The sequence below is a fragment of the Aplysia californica genome, unplaced genomic scaffold, assembly GCF_000002075.1.
Source record: "Aplysia californica isolate F4 #8 unplaced genomic scaffold, AplCal3.0 scaffold00387, whole genome shotgun sequence".
Classification (NCBI taxonomy): domain Eukaryota; kingdom Metazoa; phylum Mollusca; class Gastropoda; order Aplysiida; family Aplysiidae; genus Aplysia; species Aplysia californica.
Genome location: NW_004797657.1, coordinates 523,243 through 545,255, shown reverse-complemented (window position 1 = coordinate 545,255; position 22,013 = coordinate 523,243). Strand labels below are relative to the sequence as shown.

General features: G+C 42.5%; 1 protein-coding gene across 1 annotated transcript in view; it reads left to right on the top strand.

Moving 5' to 3' along the window:
• LOC101857266 (serine-rich adhesin for platelets) overlaps positions 1-21,812 on the top strand; it is a gene marked incomplete in the record, with an annotated part of 110,303 nt that extends 88,491 nt beyond the window's left edge. Inside the window, 11 exon segments of the mRNA XM_013085564.2 lie at positions 615-772; positions 1,741-1,983; positions 3,069-3,340; positions 4,011-4,118; positions 4,884-4,976; positions 5,625-5,767; positions 6,624-6,728; positions 7,626-7,890; positions 8,680-8,966; positions 9,346-11,292; positions 17,735-21,812. Of these exon segments, the coding sequence (XP_012941018.1) occupies positions 615-772; positions 1,741-1,983; positions 3,069-3,340; positions 4,011-4,118; positions 4,884-4,976; positions 5,625-5,767; positions 6,624-6,728; positions 7,626-7,890; positions 8,680-8,966; positions 9,346-11,292; positions 17,735-21,569 (7,456 nt within the window).
• Between the last annotated feature and the right edge of the window lie 201 nt (positions 21,813-22,013).

Here is a 22,013-nt window from a genome sequence, read left to right as displayed (position 1 = left end):
ACACACACACACACACACACACACACATACATACACACACACACACACACACACACATACATACACACACACACAAACACACACACACACATACTGACTGTACTGTATTGCAAGTACAGTAAAACTCTTACTCTTACTCGAACTGAACTAAAGTATTCAGATTGAATTGATGTACTTCTCTTTACTGAAACAATAAATAACTGACATTATGTCTTTGTGCTTTTCTTGACTCAAACAATAAGTATATGACATTATTTCTTTTTGCTTCTCTTTACTGAGACAATAAATAACTGACATTATGTCTTTGTGCTCCTCTTTATTGAAACAAGAAATACGAGTAAGTGACAGTATGTCTTTGTGCTTCTCTTTACGGAAACGATAAGTAACTGACATGTTGTTGTTGTTATCAAACCAGCAACAACTGGGGTCTCGCCCTTCTGTCCAATGCCATGTAGTGATAAGCGCAGGTTTGCTGCAGTTGCTGTAATGTTCCGTAGAGTGTATTGTCAATGTTAAGTCGCGGAGGGAGAAGTGTAGTTCTGATGTCATTTAGGGCTGTACAGTGGAAAAGTAACTGACATTATTCCTTTGTGCTTCTCCTCACTCAAAACTAGACGAGCTCAGGTCCAGACAGCCGTCCCAAGGCTCACCGTTGCCAACTCCCAGGATGAAGGTCAGGAGACGGAATGGCGCGGCCAACTGCCCGAAGTGCCGGTGCTGAGTGAGGACGGCTTCCCCAGCAGTGACATGGCTGCCCTGCCCTCAGCAGTGGGTTAGTGAACAGCACATGTGGCGTCGTGATGTTTACGAAATAAGTCAGTGTCTACCTTATGTATTTCGCTTGACCAGCTTTAAACCAAAATTTCCTATTTCGCTTTGAATTTTGTCAAAATTTAGCTCCTCCGCTTTCCAATTTCGGGTATTTGGTTGAAACTTGTGGACAATTACTTTTTTGTTTTAATAAGATAGTACTTTTTTTGTTAAACCAGTTGAGTATGTCTTGCCTAGTTGAACTGTTTTTGTCACAACGTGGTGGAATCAGGCGCTCGTCGAATTTTGAGCGTATGGAGATTTTAGTATTTTCTTAAAGCCTGTTCATTAGTCTTCCTTTTGGTAAAAAAATGTGCGTTTATCTTGAATAAAAGTCGAGATATTTGCGATTGAAGGAATTGGGGTCGCCTGGTTTCAGAAGTAAAATTAGCGAAAAAATAGGTGCCAAAGTTTGGTGACTTCCATAGCTTAAGAGTCCTTGGAAACTGCAAAGTCATATTTTTTGCGGCTTTAATCGTTTTTCCTTAAAATCCACACGCAAAAGTGTTCTTGAATGGACATACAAAGTGTTGAGCCAAAAATCAAAAATTTGAAAATAATTTCCAAACTGTCCGAAAAATGCTGATTTTATGGATTTCATTATTTTGACCTAAGCCTGATTTCACCACGCTGCCTCACATTTTTCATTTTTATTTCTCTCTTTTGGGCGATTCTTTGAAAAAAACAACAACATTTCTTCTCCGTCAAACAATTTTTAAAAAATCTTTGAAAGCTGTAAGATTATTTAAGAGCCGAGGCCTCTGAATTTAACACCCATCTCCGATAGGTATGAACCAAATGGGAAAGTTCTTGTAAAGTGCCTTTCCCACGGACACAAGCTGAGCCTCACAATCTCATGATTACAGGTTCGGTAGTCTAACTAACTCTTTAAGAATAAAATAAGAAGGATTTTGTGAATGTTATTTTCAGAGAACGAAGTCACAGCTCTGGCTTGCCGCAGCCTCAGTCTGACTCAAGCCCTGGGAGAAAAATGTTTGAACCTCAACCTGTCGGAGTCTAGCGATGAAGAAGGGGAAGAGAATCGACGTGCTTCACACTACACACCACGGGCAGCACAGGCCACAGAGGAGGACAGTGGGAACAGACGCCACAGTTTGCCCTCCGCGACGGGCTTGCCCTCACTCACAAGGAACAGGGACGTAGACCGGGCGGGTAGGTGGATACACCACGAAGATTTAAAAAGATTTTGAATACAGTCGAACCTGCTCTAGCAGCAACCTGTCCAAGACATTCACCTGTTCAAATAATCACATCCCGCCCCTGCTCTTGCGTTATTTCTATGTATTAATGACACTGGTCTCCAAGACCAATACTTTCCTCCCCGACAATGTGTCGCTTCAAAACTATTTTGTCCGAAGTGCCTTTTTACTGAAGTACACTTTGGACTAAACAGTTCTGAGGCGTGGAATGGATGACCATCTTTAAAAATTTCAACTGACTTTGCTTACTGTTTTGGGCCTCTCCATCGTGTCAAGGGGAGAAATAAATGTCTTTCTCTTGTTCGTTGTATTGTCGCTCATCCTCTCTTGGTCACTTTCTCTGCTCTCTCTTCCTGTTCCTCTCCATTTTTGTCTTGCATACACTCTCTATCCACCCCATTCCGCCCCAACTCAACCTGCCCTCTCAGTTCAAGTGAACAACACATTGTAATTCTTGTCAGTTTGATAGTGTTTGAGCGCGTGAAATCCGCAGCTTGCACTGTGTGTTCCCGCGGAAGCCGAGCATGTTTCTCAGTGTTCTCAGAGGGTCTGCTGGGGTAATAATAGTTGTAAAGCGCATAGAGCATGCTCTTGAGCATGGATATGGGCTATATAAATGCAATTATTGTTATTGTTATTAATTCTTATCGTCTTGGTGGTCGAAGGGTGTCTCTGGTAGGTCTATTTTCTTTACTGTCCCTTCCTTGTTTCTGTCTTTATTACTTGCTTTTTGCTTGCATCAAATTACCTTAATCGCATTGATGCACCTTACTTGCACTGAATGACTGTTACTGTGTTTCTCTTTACTCTCGCTAAACTCATCCTTATCATGGGTGGTTGGAGGGTGCTCTGGTGTGGTTTGCCCCTTCTTTCCTATCAAACATCTATCGTCTTTATCTCCCCCCTGCCCCCTCCTCTATTTTTGTTTTTGTTACTCTCTTGTAACACCTCCAATCTTCGGCACTTATATTACCTCATTGTGTTGCAAGTGCCGTTAAACTCTTCCTAAAACTAAAACTAAACTCTTTCTTATCTCAGCCCACAGACAGCGAGCAGTCAAAGAGCTGGCTGACTCAGAACGTGACTACTGCTCTCGGCTGTGGTCACTCCTCAACACCTACCTGACCCCTCTGCAGACGGCTGGCTTCCTCAGCGCCCAGGAGCTGGATGTGCTGTTCCCTCCCTACCTTGACCAGCTCTACGCCCAGCACTGCCACATCTGTACAGGGCTGCAGGACAGACTGGTGCACTGGACACACATGGGCGTGGTCGCTGACCTCTTGTCACGGGTCACAGAGTCGCATTCTGAGGTCAGTTGTTTGCTGCTGCACTTGAATTCAGAAACTTAAATCTTTCTGTCTTTTTCTTCAAATATTTGATGGTATGTAAGAGCTATATTTGTGTGGGATGGGGGTGTTTCATTTTATTTTCTACCTGCTGGAAAAACATATTTACATGGACTCCCCAGATAGAGGGTAAGTTACCAAACTAATAATACAGCAGAAAAAAATACCAGGTATAATTTTATAGAGTGTATTTTATTTTCCATTCTTAGTGAAAAGAAAAAGACAGGTTGCAGTATCCCTTAAATTGTCAAAAACATCACATTTGCAGGTGAAACGATTGTTAACAATTGCTTCCTTGTAACATGTGCTCAGTATACTGTTGCTAGTAATTTGTTCACAGCCATTATAATTTAGGACTGTCTCAAAATTAATCTCAGACACATACCAGGTATTTTAGCAAGTTGTATTTGGACTGACAATGAATGTGATGTTATAAGATTGATAGATTAGACAGTTGAATTTTTGGCAGAAATTGACCAGGTCACAGAAAAAAAGAAATCATGTAAAAATTTCTGCCAGGTTCGCGATAGCTGGATGATTGTAAAGCCATTTTACTTACTTTTCTGAGCATAAAAATGAGTAAAAAGATGTTTGTACAGTGGAAGTAACCCGTCTGAATCTGTCTTCTTCTCAGGATTCCGTGATGAACTTGTACAGAGAATATGTGGAGGATTTGCCAACAGCTGTCACTTGCTTGAGACGAGCTCTGTCACAGTCACCAAACTTCAAGTCTTTCCTCAAGGTTATTTCTCTTTCTCTTAAGTTCTTTCCCTCTTTATCTCCAAACTGTCCTGCTTGCATTAGTATTGTCTCCTATTATGCAAACTGTCTATTGTATAACATCTGTTCTGTCTATGCTTTCTTAATTTGTTCTTGTGACTGTGATATTGTGTTGATGGACCATAAACTACAACTGAACATTTGCAGAACTGTGCTCATATGATAAATTGGGGTCCATGCTTTAATGTTGTATTTGTCCAGTGACATTTAAGTGGTTTAGTATTTTTGAAATTCTCAATTTTGATCATTCCTTTAGGATGTTCAAAATGAACTTGATTTCCTTACTGATATTTCAGTAGTCTTTGTTTTTCTCTTCATTTATCTCTGTAAGTTGCTTATGTTTCTTGTGTCTGAATGTTTCTTGCGGGTGGTTGGAAGGGACATTTGGTAGGTTGTGCTTCTTTCTATTCCTTCATATTATTCTGTTTGTCAGTTTTTCTTTTCTCAGCACTATTGTGTGAGTTATTATATCGAAGTACTTCTCTTCACTCAAAAGGAGAAAAAATGGAATTCTTATTCTTGGTTCAGATATATAAGGTGTTGCTGTCTTTTAGAAAATCTGTTGTTTAAAAATGTGTACTGCTTAGCATTCCACTTTAAGGAACATTTAAATGGTGATCACTTTTTTACATGCTGCACTATGAATGAAAAGGTTCTCAAGTTTTCAATGACTGAATGATAATAACATCTATATTCTTTTTATAATGTGTATTTGTATGCTTGTCAGGCCATCAAACAGAGCAGCTGTGAGCGTGAGGATCTGTTCTCCCTCCTCCTGGCCCCGGTGCAGCACCTGCCTAAATACTTGCTGCAGCTTCAAGTGAGTTCATCAGTGTGACACATCACAGTATTGACACTATAGCAACGTTATAAAATATAGTTTACCCTCAGTGTGATAGAGATATGACGCGAGTAATCAGCTCTGAGAGCAAGATCAGCTATGTTTAGAAGGGTACCGTGAGATAATTCAGGTTAAACCTGACAGGAAAAACGACAGAAGTGCCATTTGGAAGTTTGGAAATAGCTTTCAGTAAGCTCCCTTTTCTGTATCCTCCCAAAAACTGATCAGCAGAATGTATTCTCTGGCATAATGTAAAGGTGTCATACAGTTGGCTTAGTGAACTAGTCACAAATCACTCACAGCTAAACCACATACATATGATGGATTGGACAGAGGTTTTGTTTGTTTGTATTGGTCTTGATGGTTAGAATCTGAAATCTCATGCAGAGTAATTCTCATTACAGGCAGGAATCTGGGGATCAAGGTTTTAAAATGATAACATCAAAATGTGTACCAATTTATCCTATCTTACTTTTAATGCTAACCTCCACAGTACAAGTAATGATTTAAAAGAATAAGATGTTAACATCCACAGTACGGGTAAGCCCAAATGATTTTAGAGAATAATCAGATCACAAAAGCTCTTTGCCTATGGTAACTTTAATTACTGTTCTTTTTTTTCTCCAGCAAATCGCGCGCCCAACCCCGCCTACCCACCCTGACTACCCGCTGCTGCAGACAACGCTGAGACAACTGCAGAGTTTTGTGGAACGTCTCAACGTGGACCTGTCGGCCGCCATGCAGGACCTGGCACGGGACAGTCATGTGGGGTCAGCCTCTTCTGTCCTCTGTGACCTGTGACCACTTAGCAATATTTTTAGTTGACTGTTTGAATGGATTGGTGTAAATGATGCATGCCAAGAGTCACATAATTATTTCTTTAACACAATTTATCCCAAGAAAATCTGTGTTAGATTAAAGTCAGTGTTGCTTTCAATTTGCAGAGGTGATGGTGATTTATTTTGAGTATTTTATATCCACACTTGTTCAATTTTTGCTTTTATTGTATTAAGTTTAACACTTTGCAGTCACATCACCAGCAGTACAAAATACCTCATCTGGTCACCCAGCCAGGAGAGTATCTACAATGGACCTCTGGGGCCTGGCGCACCCAGAACTGCGCCAGGTGACCGGAACGTATAATTTTCACCATCGCGTTATTGCGCCATGTGACCGCAAAGTGTCAGGAGTTAAAAACTTAAGATTTTGTCTGTGCTAATATGTTTACAAAGTTCTTTTGGAAAGGAATTACAAATTAGGCCTACATTAAAAAAAATTTTTTTCTGAGAAGCCTATGTTATCACTGCCATTGCTGTCTACTGTTTGTTTGAGTATAGTTACATGGTCAGTTTTGGACAACACTGGCACATAAAAACAACTCTTTGCGGAGCTAATAATAGTATATTGAAGTTCCTATGGAGAACGAAAGGTTGTCTTGTCCTTTCTTTCTCTTGGGAACCTCTTTATATGGTATTAAAGGGTAACAGTGCTATGTGTAAGAAAAGTATCCATGTCATAATTTCACTTGGTAATTGATGGCAACACTGATCTTTCACCATTCTGCCTCATAATATAGCATTGTGTCAGTGTCACCTTATCTCTCAGACTGTGGGTTCTTTCCCGTAGGTCCAGTGCTGACACGAGCCAGACAGTCAGTGCCCGCGACAGCGGAATCAACTCCACGGAAGAGGACATGACCTCAGCACGTGCCTTTGCTAAATCAGATCATGGGTAGGACATGTTGTTGTGCTATTATTGGACCAGAGATTGTGGATGGATGGCGGATGCTCTGGTGTGGTTTACTCCTATTTTCCTATCAAACGACTTTCATCCTTATCTCCCCTTCTTCTTTTCTTTGTGTGTTACTCTCTAGTAACCCTTCTAATCTTTGGCTGGTATATGACCTATTTGTGTTGCAAGTGCTGTAAAACTTGTATTAAAACTAAACAGTTGCAAAAAAAAAAAGGCAAAACGAACCCCCCCTCCCCCCCCCCCCCCCCCAAACAAAAAAAAGGACCCAGAGATGTATGAGCAACTAGTGGACAAGAGGTATAGTAGTAGTCATCGGACAAAAGATGTAGAAATGGGTGTTGGAATAGAAATGGTTGCACTATTCGTCGATTGGTCTAATGTGATAAAGTGATAGCTGCAGGTTCTGTCTCTGTTGACTTGCATTTTATTAAATTTTCATGAGAATTATTTATGATTATGTTTCGTCAGTTGAACTGATTTCAAGTACAAATGGATTTGCCATTTTGGAATGTAAAATTGTGTGTTAAAGAAACCATAATTGTGTTACAGTCCCCTCTCTTCTATTGAAATAAGATAAAAGTTAAACTCTATTTTTAGTCTTTAGAGTTAGTGCAAATGATTTGCTCCTACTCTGATGGAGTTTCTATCTATTTTCAGTGATGTGAGTTTCATTTTATTGAAGCCAGTTAAACTCTTTGCCAGCAAATTGCCATTTTATCAACTGTGTCTGTTTTATGTATTAAGACCTTGCATTTGCCCATTCATAGCTTTCTTTCTCAATCTTATTTCCATTAATTTTTATTAACTCACATGATTACAATTTGTTGATACAATGATTTTGTAGAATAAGAACTTATTTGGACTATCTTCAATCAGCAGAGTACTGCCAGAGTGGCTTGAAGACCCTTACTACGACCCAAAGCAACAGCAGCATCACAACATAGGCCCCGCCTTCCGCCGACAGTTGCCCCGCCCCTCAGTCCCTTCCCGGATGGGTGCATTGAGTCAGCCGGACTTGACTGCTTACAGCAGCTACCCAGACCCCCGGATGTTCTCCCATGTCCCACGCAGCCAGTCCGTAATGCCCACAGGCCTAGAGGGCTCGGGGGAGATTATTGGACCTCGTGCTAGAAAGTTCAAGGCAAGGAGAATCTTTTAACTGAACTGTTTGACTGGTTTACTTGTCAGGACACCCATCTTCTTCATAACATAGTCGGGCGGCTTAGTCCAGAGACTGGGTTATCCTTCTAACCTAAACTGCTGTCCTGTCTACTAAAATGAAAGTCAATGTTTTGGTGTTTTTTAGTTTTACAAGAAAACTTTGTCTATTATCAAACGTATAGACAGAAAACGTTGGCATTGTATCAGCCTATTTGTTAAATTATATTGCTTTGTACGAGCTGATGTGATTGGTTACATGAATAAGGGAAAAATGAGGCAAGTGAGTTTCAAATTTGTCCAGTAACAAGCTTTTAAGACTGTAAAGTCCTGTGCTTTGTCTTTATGTTGAGAGCTTGATGCAAATTTATATTGAGGAAACAGTATGGACAAGATCATTTGCCATTCCTATTGTTTTCCTGAAGAGGAACTTAACTTTGTTTGTTTTCCCCTAAATGCATGTTTCTCTGCATTAAAGGATCATCGCTTCCCTTTCGTCTAAAAATTTAAAGTCAAAGAAGTTCGCATTCAAGTCTGTTTCCAGTCAGATGTAGTGATTTTTCTTTGTTATAAAACTGGAAATTATCTAAAACGATGGTTCAACCATGACTTTAACGAATTGTTATTACAACTCAATTAAAGCTTTAGCTCAAGTAACACTATAACTTAACTATAACAACAATTCAACTAAAACAATGATTCAACTATGACTGTAACTGACTGTAACTATCTCTCAGCTAAAATTATAACTCAACCCAACATCTGCCTTCAGGTGAGGAAGCGTCAGCCATCTCCCTCCTACAACCCCCCAGCCCCCAGTGGCCATGAAATCTTCATGCGTACAGCCTCTCCGCGCAGCCGCCCGTCCTCAGCTATTGACTTTCTCAGCCACTCAAATACCTACCACTCTCCACACTACAACGACTCTCCGGCTCGGGCCCACGGCTACCCTGGCCCACAGCCCCGGCCTCACTCAGCATTGGGGCCATATGTTCTAGACTCCCAGCACAGGCCCACCATCATCAGCCGGAAACATCTCCGCAGGTCACAGCCTCCCATGTAAGCCTAGCATTATAACTCATCTGTGTGGGAAAAAAAGTAACTTAATGAAATTTCTCTTTTACTGATCTCCATGGTGAAATTTTGTTTGTAATGGTAAACATTCCTCCCCACCCAACAATCTACCTAGCTACCAATCTACCAACCTACCTAGCTATGTAATTACCTACCTACCTATCTATCCATCTACTGAATGACAAACAGAGAGACTGGTAGACAGGCCAACCAATGCAGACAATCTTTATGCCATTGCTGAGTAAGTTAACCAGGAATGAATACATGACACATACTTTCATGTAAACAGTACTTTTATTATTTTATTTCAAACATGATCATTTACTTCCTTTCTAACGAGAATTTCATCTCTTCTTTTCAACAGGCCCACGTCAAACGACTTTATGCTTAGCTCTCACGGCCTGCCAGCGTCCATGCCTAGTCACTCTCCTCACATGCGAGGCCCACCCCTGTCCGCCCATGACCTACTCCCATCCCGCCCCTCCCCCTACCCTACTGCAACCATGTTGGATGTGGAGGATGACGAGGACGACACGCGTGCCAGCGACAGTCACTCTCTGGCCACGACTGGCTCACACCATCACAGCAGCAGTCACGGTTCCAACGATGGGCATGAGCTTGACCTTGACCTCATTCAACATCGCTTAGAGCAGCAAGGCGGAAGGTCTGGCAGGCACCAGCCCGTGCGGAGGGAATTTAGCTCTGAGGAGGTCACTCAAAGTCTAGCCGAGAAACTGTGGTCAGATGCGAATCTATCGGCTGGGAGAGATATGGAAGATGAGGAGGAAGAGGAAGTTGAAAGTGTGCTGAGGGGTGGTTGCGAACCTTCAGATCACATGACCAGCATAGCCAGTTACGTAGAGAAATCAACTACTGCTCTGAAGCAAATGGCTGGTGAGCAGCGTAATGGGATCAGTGCAAATGCAAGCATGCGTGGGCAGAGAGAGCAGCAAGGTAAGGACAGAAAGGGGACTTTGTCTACTCTTGTGTGTACTGTGAATCAGTCTAAGATTGACAGCGAGCTGTATGAATTGTCCCACAGTCTAGATGAAAGAGACCTATCCTCAAGCTCAGAGCACAACGGCAAGCCTCTAACTTCCTCAAGGGGTCCTCCAGATGTACTTGCATCCACTAATGGGCAGGAATCATCACCGAATGGAAAGTACTTCTCTGAGAGTGACAGAAATGGTGGAGGAGGTGTAGCTGTGGGTAGTGATCCCTCGCTGAATGGACAGAGTTTAGAGCACCACAAGAGAAATGGCGTAGAAGCAGCTCATAAAGAAAAACAGAGAGCTCATGGAGGTGACTTGCACAGTGTGTCTAAAAGTAACCAACAGTTTTTGCTGTCACTTACACAGAAGAGTATTGCCAGTGGTGTTGGTGCTAGTAATGGTGTTTCAGAGGCTCATCTTGTACAGAAAGATTATAACAGAGCTCCTGTGTCTGAGAAACTCAATTCCTCCCCTCGAAGTGCTGGCTCTCACACAGGCTTGGACAGAGAAGTAGCTCGTAACGGGATTGATGATGAGGACTCCAGTCTCAACGATGCTCCTTCAGACAGCCAGGGCCACTCTCTACCTTCGGCGTTACTCCGCGGAAACAAATATTCCCCTCGGCAGACAGCAGTGACCTCGACCTCTACTGCAGGACGCAGCCCACGGTTGTCTCAGCCACTCCCACCACCTTCTTTCAACTCACCACTGTTGGATCCGAACGAGAGCCTCACTGTGTCAGAAGGCACTTCGAAATCATCTACCTTATCGACGTCATCTTTGTCACAGAGAGGAAATAGCCCTGTGTCTGGAGCTCAGCGGCCGTATTCCTCTCTGTACCCTACCTCGTCTTCCTCATCTTCCTCCAATAAGTGTGAGGGACCGTCTTCTTCCTCATCCTCCTCTCACAAATCAGAGCAAATGTCGAGAGACCAAACAAAAATCTCCACTGCCTCAGTGGAGTTACAGCTCCACAATAACTCCACCCACACCCAGCTCTTCTCCACCTCTCTCAGCAGCATCAGCAGCAAGAACACCACGGGGCCTCCTCTAGAGACGGCTATTGACTCCAGCCCTCGCAGCTACAATGGCGAGACTGATGACCCAGACCATCTTGACTTACCTCCCCTTGAGGTCACTGACCTGTCTCAGTCCACTGAGGTGGAGAGGGGGAAAAAGAGAGACGGGAGAAAAAAAGGCAAAGATGTAGGCAAGTATGGATCAGACAGTGGCCCTCCTAAGGCAGCGGAGGACCCTGTGAGTGCCAGGAAGAAAATGCATCTGAAGGCTTCCATCAAGAATCTTTTCACCAAAAAGAGGTGAGTGACTGCTTTTACCTCTGACACTATTGAGACTCTGAATGGCTCATAAGACGCGCTGGAATGCCTTGTGTCTGGAATGTCCCTAACCAAATCTTTCCTAACGTTTCCAATATGCAATTCCCTAAGCCCAGTGCAGACTCTCATACAAACCTTTCTGATTTCAACTAAAAAGAAGCTCAACAAATGTGTCCACCCTTGCAGAAATGTCTGGTCTTGTTTGCTTCTTTTTTTGTGGATGTGTCTTCTGTAGGTTTTAGTGTCCATGTTTTTTAAGAATGTGTGTGATTAACAAAACCTCTAGTACTCGAGGATCTTTTTTGTGTCCTGCTTGTAGTAGAAAATTGCATTGTGTGACTTCCAGTGCATTGTGGGTAATGTTTTTTTAGATAGATTTTGTGTCCAAAATATTCAATTTGTGAATGTGTTTAGCATTTGATTTTCCTATGATAATGACTTATATTTCAAATATATCTATATCATGCACAATTCTTCACTTGGTTGAAATACCAGGCATGTTCTTTCACTTTTGTAGCTCTTCTAAGAACAGGTTGTATTCTATGAAAGGTGCTGTATTTTTTATGTAAATTACAATGATAAATATTATTTTTTATGTCTCTGCTTTTCGGAAGGACAATGTGATTCCACAACATTCAGGTACCGACCTTTTTTGCCTAATTACCAATTTAATTTGTTTCCTTGTGCATGGCAGCATTAAAATTTCAGGGTTTGAAAAAAGTTCTGTATCAGTGGAGAAGCTGGAAATTAGAAGTTTTAATTTATTTTTCTAACCAACGGATTTACTCTTGTCGGTTTGAGAGTGTTATCTTGCAGAGAATGTTATTTAATAAGTCTTCGGCTTTTTAGATTTGACGCTGTATTTGGAAGGAAAGTTTCTAAGAGGTCTTTTGTCCAACTCAAATTACACTCTATATCGTGGGAATAGGGTTGGGGGGGGGGGGGTGTTTGAAGACTTAAGTTTTCACTCAGGTGGTACTGATGGTACTAAAGTGAAGGAGATCAGTTCTAGGATGCTCAAACTTAATTCCCACACTTGAAGTCACATTTGAAAATAACCTTATGACGAGTTTGTTTACGTATGCAGAATATTTGCTGCATAAACAAACAGCAATTCTTCTATCTTACTGAAAATATGAATATATGAATATTGAGTTTGTATTCTCCCTCGTGATTTATGATTTCCTTGCTTATTATAATGAAGTATAAACTATAATTGTTATGACCTAATTGTGTTGTGGCATTGTCCACCTTTCATCGAACATGCCCTAAATTAGTCAAAATAGAGTACTATAATACTATTGTGCTCATTATGTCATTTTCAGTAGAACCCTGAATGCTTGAAATGAAACCATAATATGGTGAGTTAAAGTCATATTAGGTGCAATAGGTGCTGATCCTTCTTGTATCGACATAAACAGCTTCAATATATTATACTGATGGTGTCTGCTGTGAACTAGCCAATGCCAGAAACGTCTATTTCAATGGAAGCAGACCATAAAATGCAATAGATGAAAATGAGCCAATGTAAACTTCTTTTCTTTTGTTGTATTATTATACAAGGATAAACTTAAGATACCCTTTGTTGTAAGACAGTTTATCAAATGGGTTTTTTGTGTTTTGTGTGTGGGTTTGGTTTTTTTTCCTCCAAATCTTAGGACTTGGTAGCTTTGCTCTCGCCACATTCTATTTATCTTTCCCAGTATCTGGTATATAATATATTTATTGGTATACACACACACACACACACACACACAGACGCACACACACACATACACTCACACACACACTCACACACACACACACACACACAGACACACAGACACACACACACACAGACGCACACGCACACACACACAGACACACACATACACAGACGCACACACACACACACATACACTCTCACACACACACACACACACACACACACACACACACACACACACACACACACACCCTAGACGTACATCATATACCGCACATTTTAACCTGCTTTGTTCTTGTCATCGTAATTAGACACGGGTGTATGTATCGATTCACTATATTGCCATGGTGTTGTCATCTTTAGGAGACAAAGTAAGCATGACATGAGCCTGAACTGGACAACTCCTTGGTAAAGCCTTGACTTTATTATAACAAGTCTTGGACCTGGGAAATACGTGTAGAATAACAAAACTTACCTGTGCAGTAGTTGTGTGCTTTGGGGATGGCCTGGCCGTCAGCCTTTTTTGTGCTGTGATATACATATTATATGTCACACCTCACCCTTTTTATTTCACCCTCATTTTTCGTATAGGTCGCTGTTGTTGTTCTTAAATCCATCTGTAGGCTGGGAAAGGGGGTGTGAGGTGCTCTTCTTTCATATGCCGTCCTTACCTTGAAGTCCAGTTCTCTTTTGTTTGGTTGTTTGCCTTTCTTTCCAGTTTTCACTTCATCCTTCTTTTTTTGTTCCCCATTTCAGTTACCGTTCGCTTTACCCAGTCTCTTCTTTCTTTTAATAACCTTCCATTTCACCGTGTCTTCCTTTCTCCCCTAGTTACCATTCCCTCACCATGTTTCTCCTTCACCCTTAGTTACCGTTCCATTTCACCTTGTCTTCCTCAGTGGGTGGTTGGTGGGTGCTCTGGTGTGGTTTGCTGTTTCTTTCCTATCAAACATCTATTGTCCTTATCTTCCCTTCTTCTTTTTATGTTTGTTACTCTCTTGTAACACCTCTAAATCTTCTGGCGCTTATAAGACCTTATGCAGTTGCGAGCGCAGTAAAACCTCTACTAAACCTAAAAAACTTGTCTTCCCCTTACCCTCGGTTACCATTTGCTTACCCAGTCTCTCCTCTACCCTTGATCACCACCCCCTTCACCCTATCTCCACCTTCTCCCTTAGTTACCACCCTGTTTCCCCTTCACCCTCGATTACCCTTTGCTTCCTCTACTCTTGGTTACCATTTGTTCTACCCAGTCTCCCCTTCACCCTTAGATACCATTCCTTTCACCTAGTCTCCCCTTCACCCTTAGATACCATCCCTTTCACCCTGCCTGTCTTCCGTTTACCCTCAGTTACAATTTGTTCTACCCTATTTCCCCTTTACCTCCAGTTACCATTTAATTTTGTTTAACCCGGTCTCCCCTTTACTTTTGATTACCATTCACATCTTCCCATCTTCGTTGTGCTTCTTTGGATGTACTTTACACCACTTGTCTCCCCTTGCCACTGTTACGACTCTTTGCATCCTTTTTCTTCGTCTCGAATGCCCTCAAGGTCTATCTAACTGGTGTTCTTGTCTGTCTGTCTGTCTGTCTGTCTTTTTCCATGCACAAAATGACCGCCATTGTGTCGATGAGCTTCTCACATCTCTTTGCTCAGACCGAGGTGGTGATAAAACTGTTATTCTAATTATGGCCCTTGGCTCAGAATTAAAACTCACTGTTTCTTCCCCACCTCCAATTACCACAACTGAGTCGATATAGTGTCGTAAATCATCTACTCAATCCATCAACCAATACATCCAAGTCGTTTCACTTTTCTTACAGAAAGCCTGTGTGACTTGAGCAGTCACCTTCCGGTGTCTTTGGTGTAATGATTAGGCTCTTTACCCTGCACGCAAACGACATATTATTATGTTCGGTTCTTGCGTGGGGAAGATGTAAAGAGAACTTTAATCTTTCTGGTGGAATAAAGGAGTGTTCCACTCTGTTCAGGCTGGCTTTGCGTACACATTAAAAATTTACTACACGTCATGATTTGTCCTACCTCTTTTAAAAGACCCAGGATAATAATGTGTTATTGCATGGTAATGGATATTTAAATCAAACAGTTTTTGTTCACAGTGGACATTTTCAGGGGATTTTTCATGTCTTATTTTGCCTGTAACAGACCGACCCCCCAACTTCAGTATATTATTATGTATAGGTATATATGGTTTATGTAGGCTTTTTAAAAATTACAGTATTTCTTTTTTTCCAATTTCAGGATTTGTTTATCAGCGTCTGTGGTGTAGTTATATGCGCTTTGCCATCGCACGCGGGTGACCCCAGTTTGATTCCCGTGTGGGAAAAACTTTTATTGAGTATCTCGGTCTTTCTGCTGGGATGTTGTATTCCTCTCTCACCGTTTTGGCCCTGCATGGTAGGCAGGGTTGAATCCCGTCTTTCAAATGATCTAAATTTTGTCGATTGTTGGTGCATGTAATAGTGATAAACCCCAACCATTTATTTTTTGGGGGACGTCTTTATAATTCTGCTTGGATGACCACTTGATAGTTTTCTTGTATGTAGAATGCCAGAGCATGTGCCCAAAGTGATGCACCCTTATTAGTCTAGTGTTTGGAATCGTGTTTTTCGTGAAAGTCCTTTAATTCTTAGCCTGACTACGTTCCGTGCATCCCGTCGGGACGTGCTGAGAACAGGTTTACAATGTTCACATGGTATTCGTCGCATTGAGTCTCCCATTTGAGGTGCTTACATATATTGTGAAGATAGAGGCTGAATGTCTCCTTCGTCTTTAGAGATGTTTAGTTTAGTATTGGGTTTTACGGCGCTGGCAACTGCATAAGGTCATATGAGCGCGCTTCTTTAGAGATAAAAATGTTAACTTTAAATGACTGCGTATAAGACCTAGTTCTGACCGTAGCAGCGTGCGCAGTATTAGTACTGGATGTAATCATCCAAAAGTCCGAAGGTGCCATTTTACTTCTTCTGGTATCAGACAACGGCAAAATGCAGATATATAGTATAGGCGTCTGTGGTGTAGCAGTCAGGCGTTTCGCTATCACACGCAGGAGACCCGAGTTCGATTCCTGAGTGGGGAGAATTTTTTTAAAATCGAGTTTCTGTCTTTCTGTTGAGATGTTGTATCACTCTCAGCCCGCATTGACCCTGAGAGGTCGAAGCCCGCATTGACCCTGAAAGGTCGAAGCCCGCATTGACCCTGAAAGGTCGAAGCCCGCCTCTTAAATGAGCTAATCTGGGTCGAAGTGGGCGCAAAAACACCCTGATTAAAAAGGTGATGCAGATGATCCTTGGTGGACGAATCGCCAGTGGGACGTTCTTGAGTATAGGTTGTTGGGGATTTGGAACGTGGCCCAAAAGTGTGCTGCGTTAGAGATGATAGGAGCATCTTAACATGTATTTTTGATTGATTTTTTTTCAGAAAGAGTTGTTTTAATTTTGACCTTCTAGACGTGCGGTTGTAAATTTGTGTTGTGACAAATGAAACTGCACAGTCCAGGAGCGTGCGCGACAGGGCAAAATACCATGAATACATTAAAGTTTAACTCTCTATGTGCTAAATTCTCAATCTGTCCGTAGTCACTGAGCACGAAATAACTGCATGAGTTTGTGATAATGTGTGTGTTTCTGCTAACTGTCTTGCCACAGAGCCAGCGAGTCCGAGGTGTGAGGGAGGAAGCGGAGGACCACGGCCAGGGGCAGGTAACTCAGCTCTTGACTCCTTGCTCGCCCTTTATGAAGGATTGCTTCCCTTGTCTTGTGGCGATGATGGCATGATCTCATCCGTATTAACGACAGCAGAAGAGCTATTTTTCTCTCCGTCTCCGTCTTTTCTTCCACCTCTACTCCTCTCCTCCCTCCTTCCCCGTGCATCTTGTGTCTTCGATTATGTTCATATTATGTCTTTTAAAATGTATGCAGAGTGTGTAGATGGGTTGTGTGTGTGTGTGTGTGTGTGTGTGTGTGTGTGTGTGTGTGTGTGTGTCCAGTTTACTTCCCGTACATCAATACTTTTTGAACGCTTTACCTAACAACGGCTTCTTGTCGGTTCCAAAGGGGCGAGTCGCCCGCGGGCGAAGCAAACCATCTTTCGAAACGTTTGGTGGCACCCGGAACTTTGAAACTAAAAATTTTTTATAGTGTGGAGAGAATTTTTAAAATTGCCCCCCCTCTTTAAGGGGGGGGGGGGGGGGGGTATTTTCCTCATTTGAGTGACATATGATAGGAAAGTAAAAGGGTGGTGGGAGGTTCCACAATTTATCTGTATGCTTTTTTTTTTTAAATGTGAGCTGTTGAGGGTACCTTTCAACTCCATCCAGTATATATGTCTTGTTGAGAGTGTCTTTGAGGGGCTCTACATTATTTTCAGTCTGCTTATTATGTCTCATTTTTGCTCCCCCCCCAAAAAAAAAAAAAACAACAACAACAAAACAACAACAACCAAAAATACCCCCAAAAACGACAATACAAACAAACTCCTCTTACATAACATCCATTACATTATGGGCCTTTCTTCAGCTTACATTCACTCTTTCTTTGTGCATTATACTCTTTGTTTTTAACAAAAATATCCTTTCTTCGATTTCTACACCTTTTTCTTCTTGTTATAAAACATTTCTAATATTTCCTGCAGATACAGCTGTCCTTTTAAAATCTGAGGTGAAATTGATACATATTTCCACTGTCTTCTGTTTCAGAGGACGTGTGATTTTAGCGGATGTTGAGCGCGAGGTTGTCATGGAGATGGCCAGTGCGGCCACAGCCAGGCACCAGTCCCCTCCCCCGACATCATCGCCAACTGCCACAGAAGACAGTGTTGGGAAGAAAGGAGGTCCCACTAGAATGGACAAGACAATGTTTGAGCCTGTGAAGCCAGAGAAGACTAGCAGTTCAGATCCCTCCGCTTTTGAGATTAAAACAAGGAAAGACCAATGCAGTAGTACGTCAAGTCCAGTCAAAGTGAACAGACAACTGCACAGCGCTGTGTCAGCTCATGACAAAACCAGTTCTTTGACATCGACCAGCTCGGCCGGGATTTCTCATCAGGTCAACGGACATGGGGGTAGAAGCGAGTCATCGTTTAGAATCTTTGGTTTTCCCCGGAAGCAGTGCTCGGAAATTTTCGAATTGAGCCCAGCGAATACAAGAAGACCTGAGTTTGAGATTCCATCTTCACGAGGTCATGGGCAAACTGAACTGAGCAAACAACCATCGGTTCAGCACTTCCAAGTTTCAGTGGGTACTGATGAGTCTCATCTTTCTCAAGTGTCCCCTTCCAACTCTCATGCTCAGGAGCGACTCTCGCCGTCATCCCTGTCCTCCTCACCACCTCAACAACTGTGCCCTGTGACTCAGGCTCAGTCCTTGTCAACTTCTTTCCCATCACAGCAGACATCGCACACACCACAGCCTCAGGACCTCTCCACCAGCCGAGAGAAATCCTCTATGGTTTTTACAAACCCAGCCAATTGTTCCAAAAAAATAAGTTCTTCTTCAAAGCAAAATGAAAAGGAATTGAGAAATTCAAAATTGAATGAGAAAAAGTCTTTGAAACGGGAGGTCGGTCCAAAAGAATTGAGTCAAAGTTTAGAAAAAACAGATAAAAGGCATGAACAGCAGGGAAGCAAACCTGTACACTGTCAGAAATGTTTGGGGAAATCTAGAAAAACAGCAGCTACTGTCTCATCTGTAGTGGGCGGTTGTGAGACGGCAACCCAAGTCCCTGGTGTCAGTAAGACCCAGAAACTGTCACCTCCTCACCCCAATGTCAGTGTTGTAAAGTCAGAGGTCACAGGAGCAGCACAAAATGACGACAAAATATCGGCCACTCCTTACAAGATGGGCCATAGCACAAGCGGCAGAGGTTATTCCTATAAGGACAGACCTAATATTGCCATGTGTGAGAGAGTTAAAAGTTTACCGTACGTAGATGATCCTGTTGATTTCTGCTTTTCAGATTGCTTGAAGCCGTGCGCAGACGCAATTTTACTGTATGAGACAAGCCAGAACAAAAGAATGACAAGTTCTTATCCGTTATGTAGTGAAAAGCAGGCCAAGATTGCAGGCTCTGTTCGAGGGAACAAATCTCATGTTGCTGATAGAAGTTTTGAGAGACCTTTGATATGTTCTAATGGTGTGAAAGAGGAGCAAGTAGATCAGGGTATAACTGCGCAAAGAGATCTGCTAAATTCACACATTCAAAATAAAGCACCATGCCAGAAAGACTTATCTCAGGTTTTATCACCTTCTTTGTCCAGTGCTGAAGTAACTACAAATCAGGCCACTGCTGTTGGTGAGCCTTTGAGCCAGCCCTGTGTCAGTGAGGGACTTTTGTTTGATCCCTCCCCAATTCACCCTAAGGTGCACCCCAAACCAGGACAAGACTCATCTACTCCAAACCCCAGCCCCAGCTCAGCCGTATCAGAAACGGTTGTAATGAGTGGACCCAGAGACCAGCTTGCAAAAACTTCCTTCACTTCTTTCAGCTCCAATTCTTCAGTGACAAGTTCAGACTCGAACAATGAACGCGTGGTCTGTCGAGGAGTTGGAGGCAGGGCTTGTCCGGTGGTGCGTCATCATGACACAAACCTGGACAACAGCTCCTGCCTGGCCAAGTCTTATGACAAAACTGCTCTTTTACCTGATGTGCCCAGTGATGGAGACTCTCCACCTCGCTTGCCACCAGAAGATAAAGATTATTTTCAACACAAATATCGACTTTACTTTGATGAAGATGAACGCTTGGAAGCTCGATCCAATACCACCGCAAAACCACTGCAGACTGTTGTTACCTCCACATCACAAGAGTTAACAGATAACCTCCAGCAGCATCTCACAACACACAAACACAAATTGCCAAAGAAAAAAAGCCACGGACAAAACGCCTTGACTCCGTCACCCTCTGGAGCTGGTAACTTCAAAACATCACCCACTAGTTTATGCAGTACACAGAATGGGAGCAGAAATCAGGAAACTAGTTTGTGCCCTGTGACCCCCATGACCTCTATGGCCTCTCATGAGTCGTCTTGTACTGGACTTGGTATTCCGAAGAGAACAACAATATCCGACCACAAGGCAGTGAATGTTGCAGACAGATTAGAGAATACTTCCCCTGACACGCTTCTTGTTAATGGAACCAGTTCAGCAGCATCCTCTGTGTCTGAAGAATCATGTCAAACAGTTGTTTACGTACCTCCTTCTACTGGCAGGTTATGTACAAGAGAACTTAGTCTCTCTTCATCAGGTGAAAACATGCTATCAGAGAACAAAAACTCTCACACAAAGTCAGTTATGATTTCTGCAGAGAAAAATCCTAGTGTTGCAGAAACTGGGCCAAGTCCATCTCTCCCAAATGGTTTGCCGAAGTGTTACATCGTAGATGATTTTAGTAACAATGCTGTTGGTCATGTACAATTAGCACATAGCATGAAGCCCTCATCCCAGCCTCCAGTCGGAAACCAACATCGTCTCAGGCAAAGTCCTCCCAATGATCTTACAGGCCAGATTCCCCACACAAGACCTGAATCCTATCCCAGTGGGAAGACCTTAAAGATTCCATTTCCGGAGAATTCTGGAGTCCATCAGCACACCAACTCTCATCGGAACTTTTTTTCCGTTCTCCCTTACAATGATTACGTTGTCTCAAAGCCTAAGACATCTTCTCCTTCATCAACACAGAATAGTCTACTTGGAAACCACACGGAATCTGCAGAGAATAATTTAGATTTATCAAATACCTCTTCTAAGCAATACTACTATGCAGGAGGCCCGACAGGCAGTAACAGGCAAGGAGAGTGGATGTTGAATGGGGACATTCCTACTCTCTCTGCTGCTACTAAACCCTCCAGTGGCCATAGGAGGATGCCTATTATGATGAGTGGCATCGCCCACAGCAGCATGAATGCAGCGGAACCTGCTGGCCACAGCAAGCGTCACTCACACTCACACTCGCACTCACACTCACACAACTACGCTAGACGCAGCTTTGATTCTCATGACTTCTTCGCAGCCCATTCTCTCGGGCCCAAGAGTCTGTTCTTCTGTGACTCCCTGGCCCAGAATTCCTCCTCATCCACGCCCTCACCCCCTGAGAGCTTCACCTCCTTCACTCTGAGTCATCACCTCAACTCACATCGACAGTCCAAACAACCGCCCTCCGAGGGGATCAGACATGGCTCCTCAGCTCGCGCCGAGCTCAGCACCGTCAAGGTCAAGGATGAGAAAAAAAGTCGATCGGGGAAGTCGTCGGGAACAAGAGAAAATTCTCAGAGAAATTCTCGCCATGATGGCTCACACCGTGAGACTGGAGGGTCTGGCAGGAACAAGGGGGACAATCGAGTTCCTTTGATTAACCTTCAAGCGGGACCAGATTTACTGCCCATGAATGAAAATGTCCATTCGGAGGGAACATTCTCTGACAGACATCAGAACTCCGCTCCACCAAAGAAGTCTCAGTCTCTGTTCTCAAAGCTGGCACATTCTCCATTAGCTTTCTTCTCAAGAGACTCCAAATCTTCTGACCAGCCAAAATAGTTTTTCTCTTTTTTTCTGTAAAGCAGTCTCTCAAAGCTGTTTGTAATCTCATTCTTTTAAAATGATAATGACTTTTCAAACCCTCTTTTACTTGCAATGATCCTTATTTCTAATAAGTAAAAACTGTTGATTTTTTTTTCTGAATAGGGTTTTGAACCCTCTGCAAATGTCTCTCATCGTGCATTATCTCTCTTTTAAATGTATTTCTACTGCTTTATGTGCCAAAATTTTGCACAAAAAAAATGACTGCCTGTCAAAACCAGCCAAAATAGTTTCGGATCAAGAACTGTCTGGTGCTACTAGAACCAATCAGATCGTTAAAAGTGTACAGCTTAGGTGTTGTTTTTCTATGGTTTCTTTGGCAGTTGGGGTACTGTTGATGGTCAAATTGCTGTGTTTATATATATATTTACAAACACATTTCAACACATCATGTACTCTGTA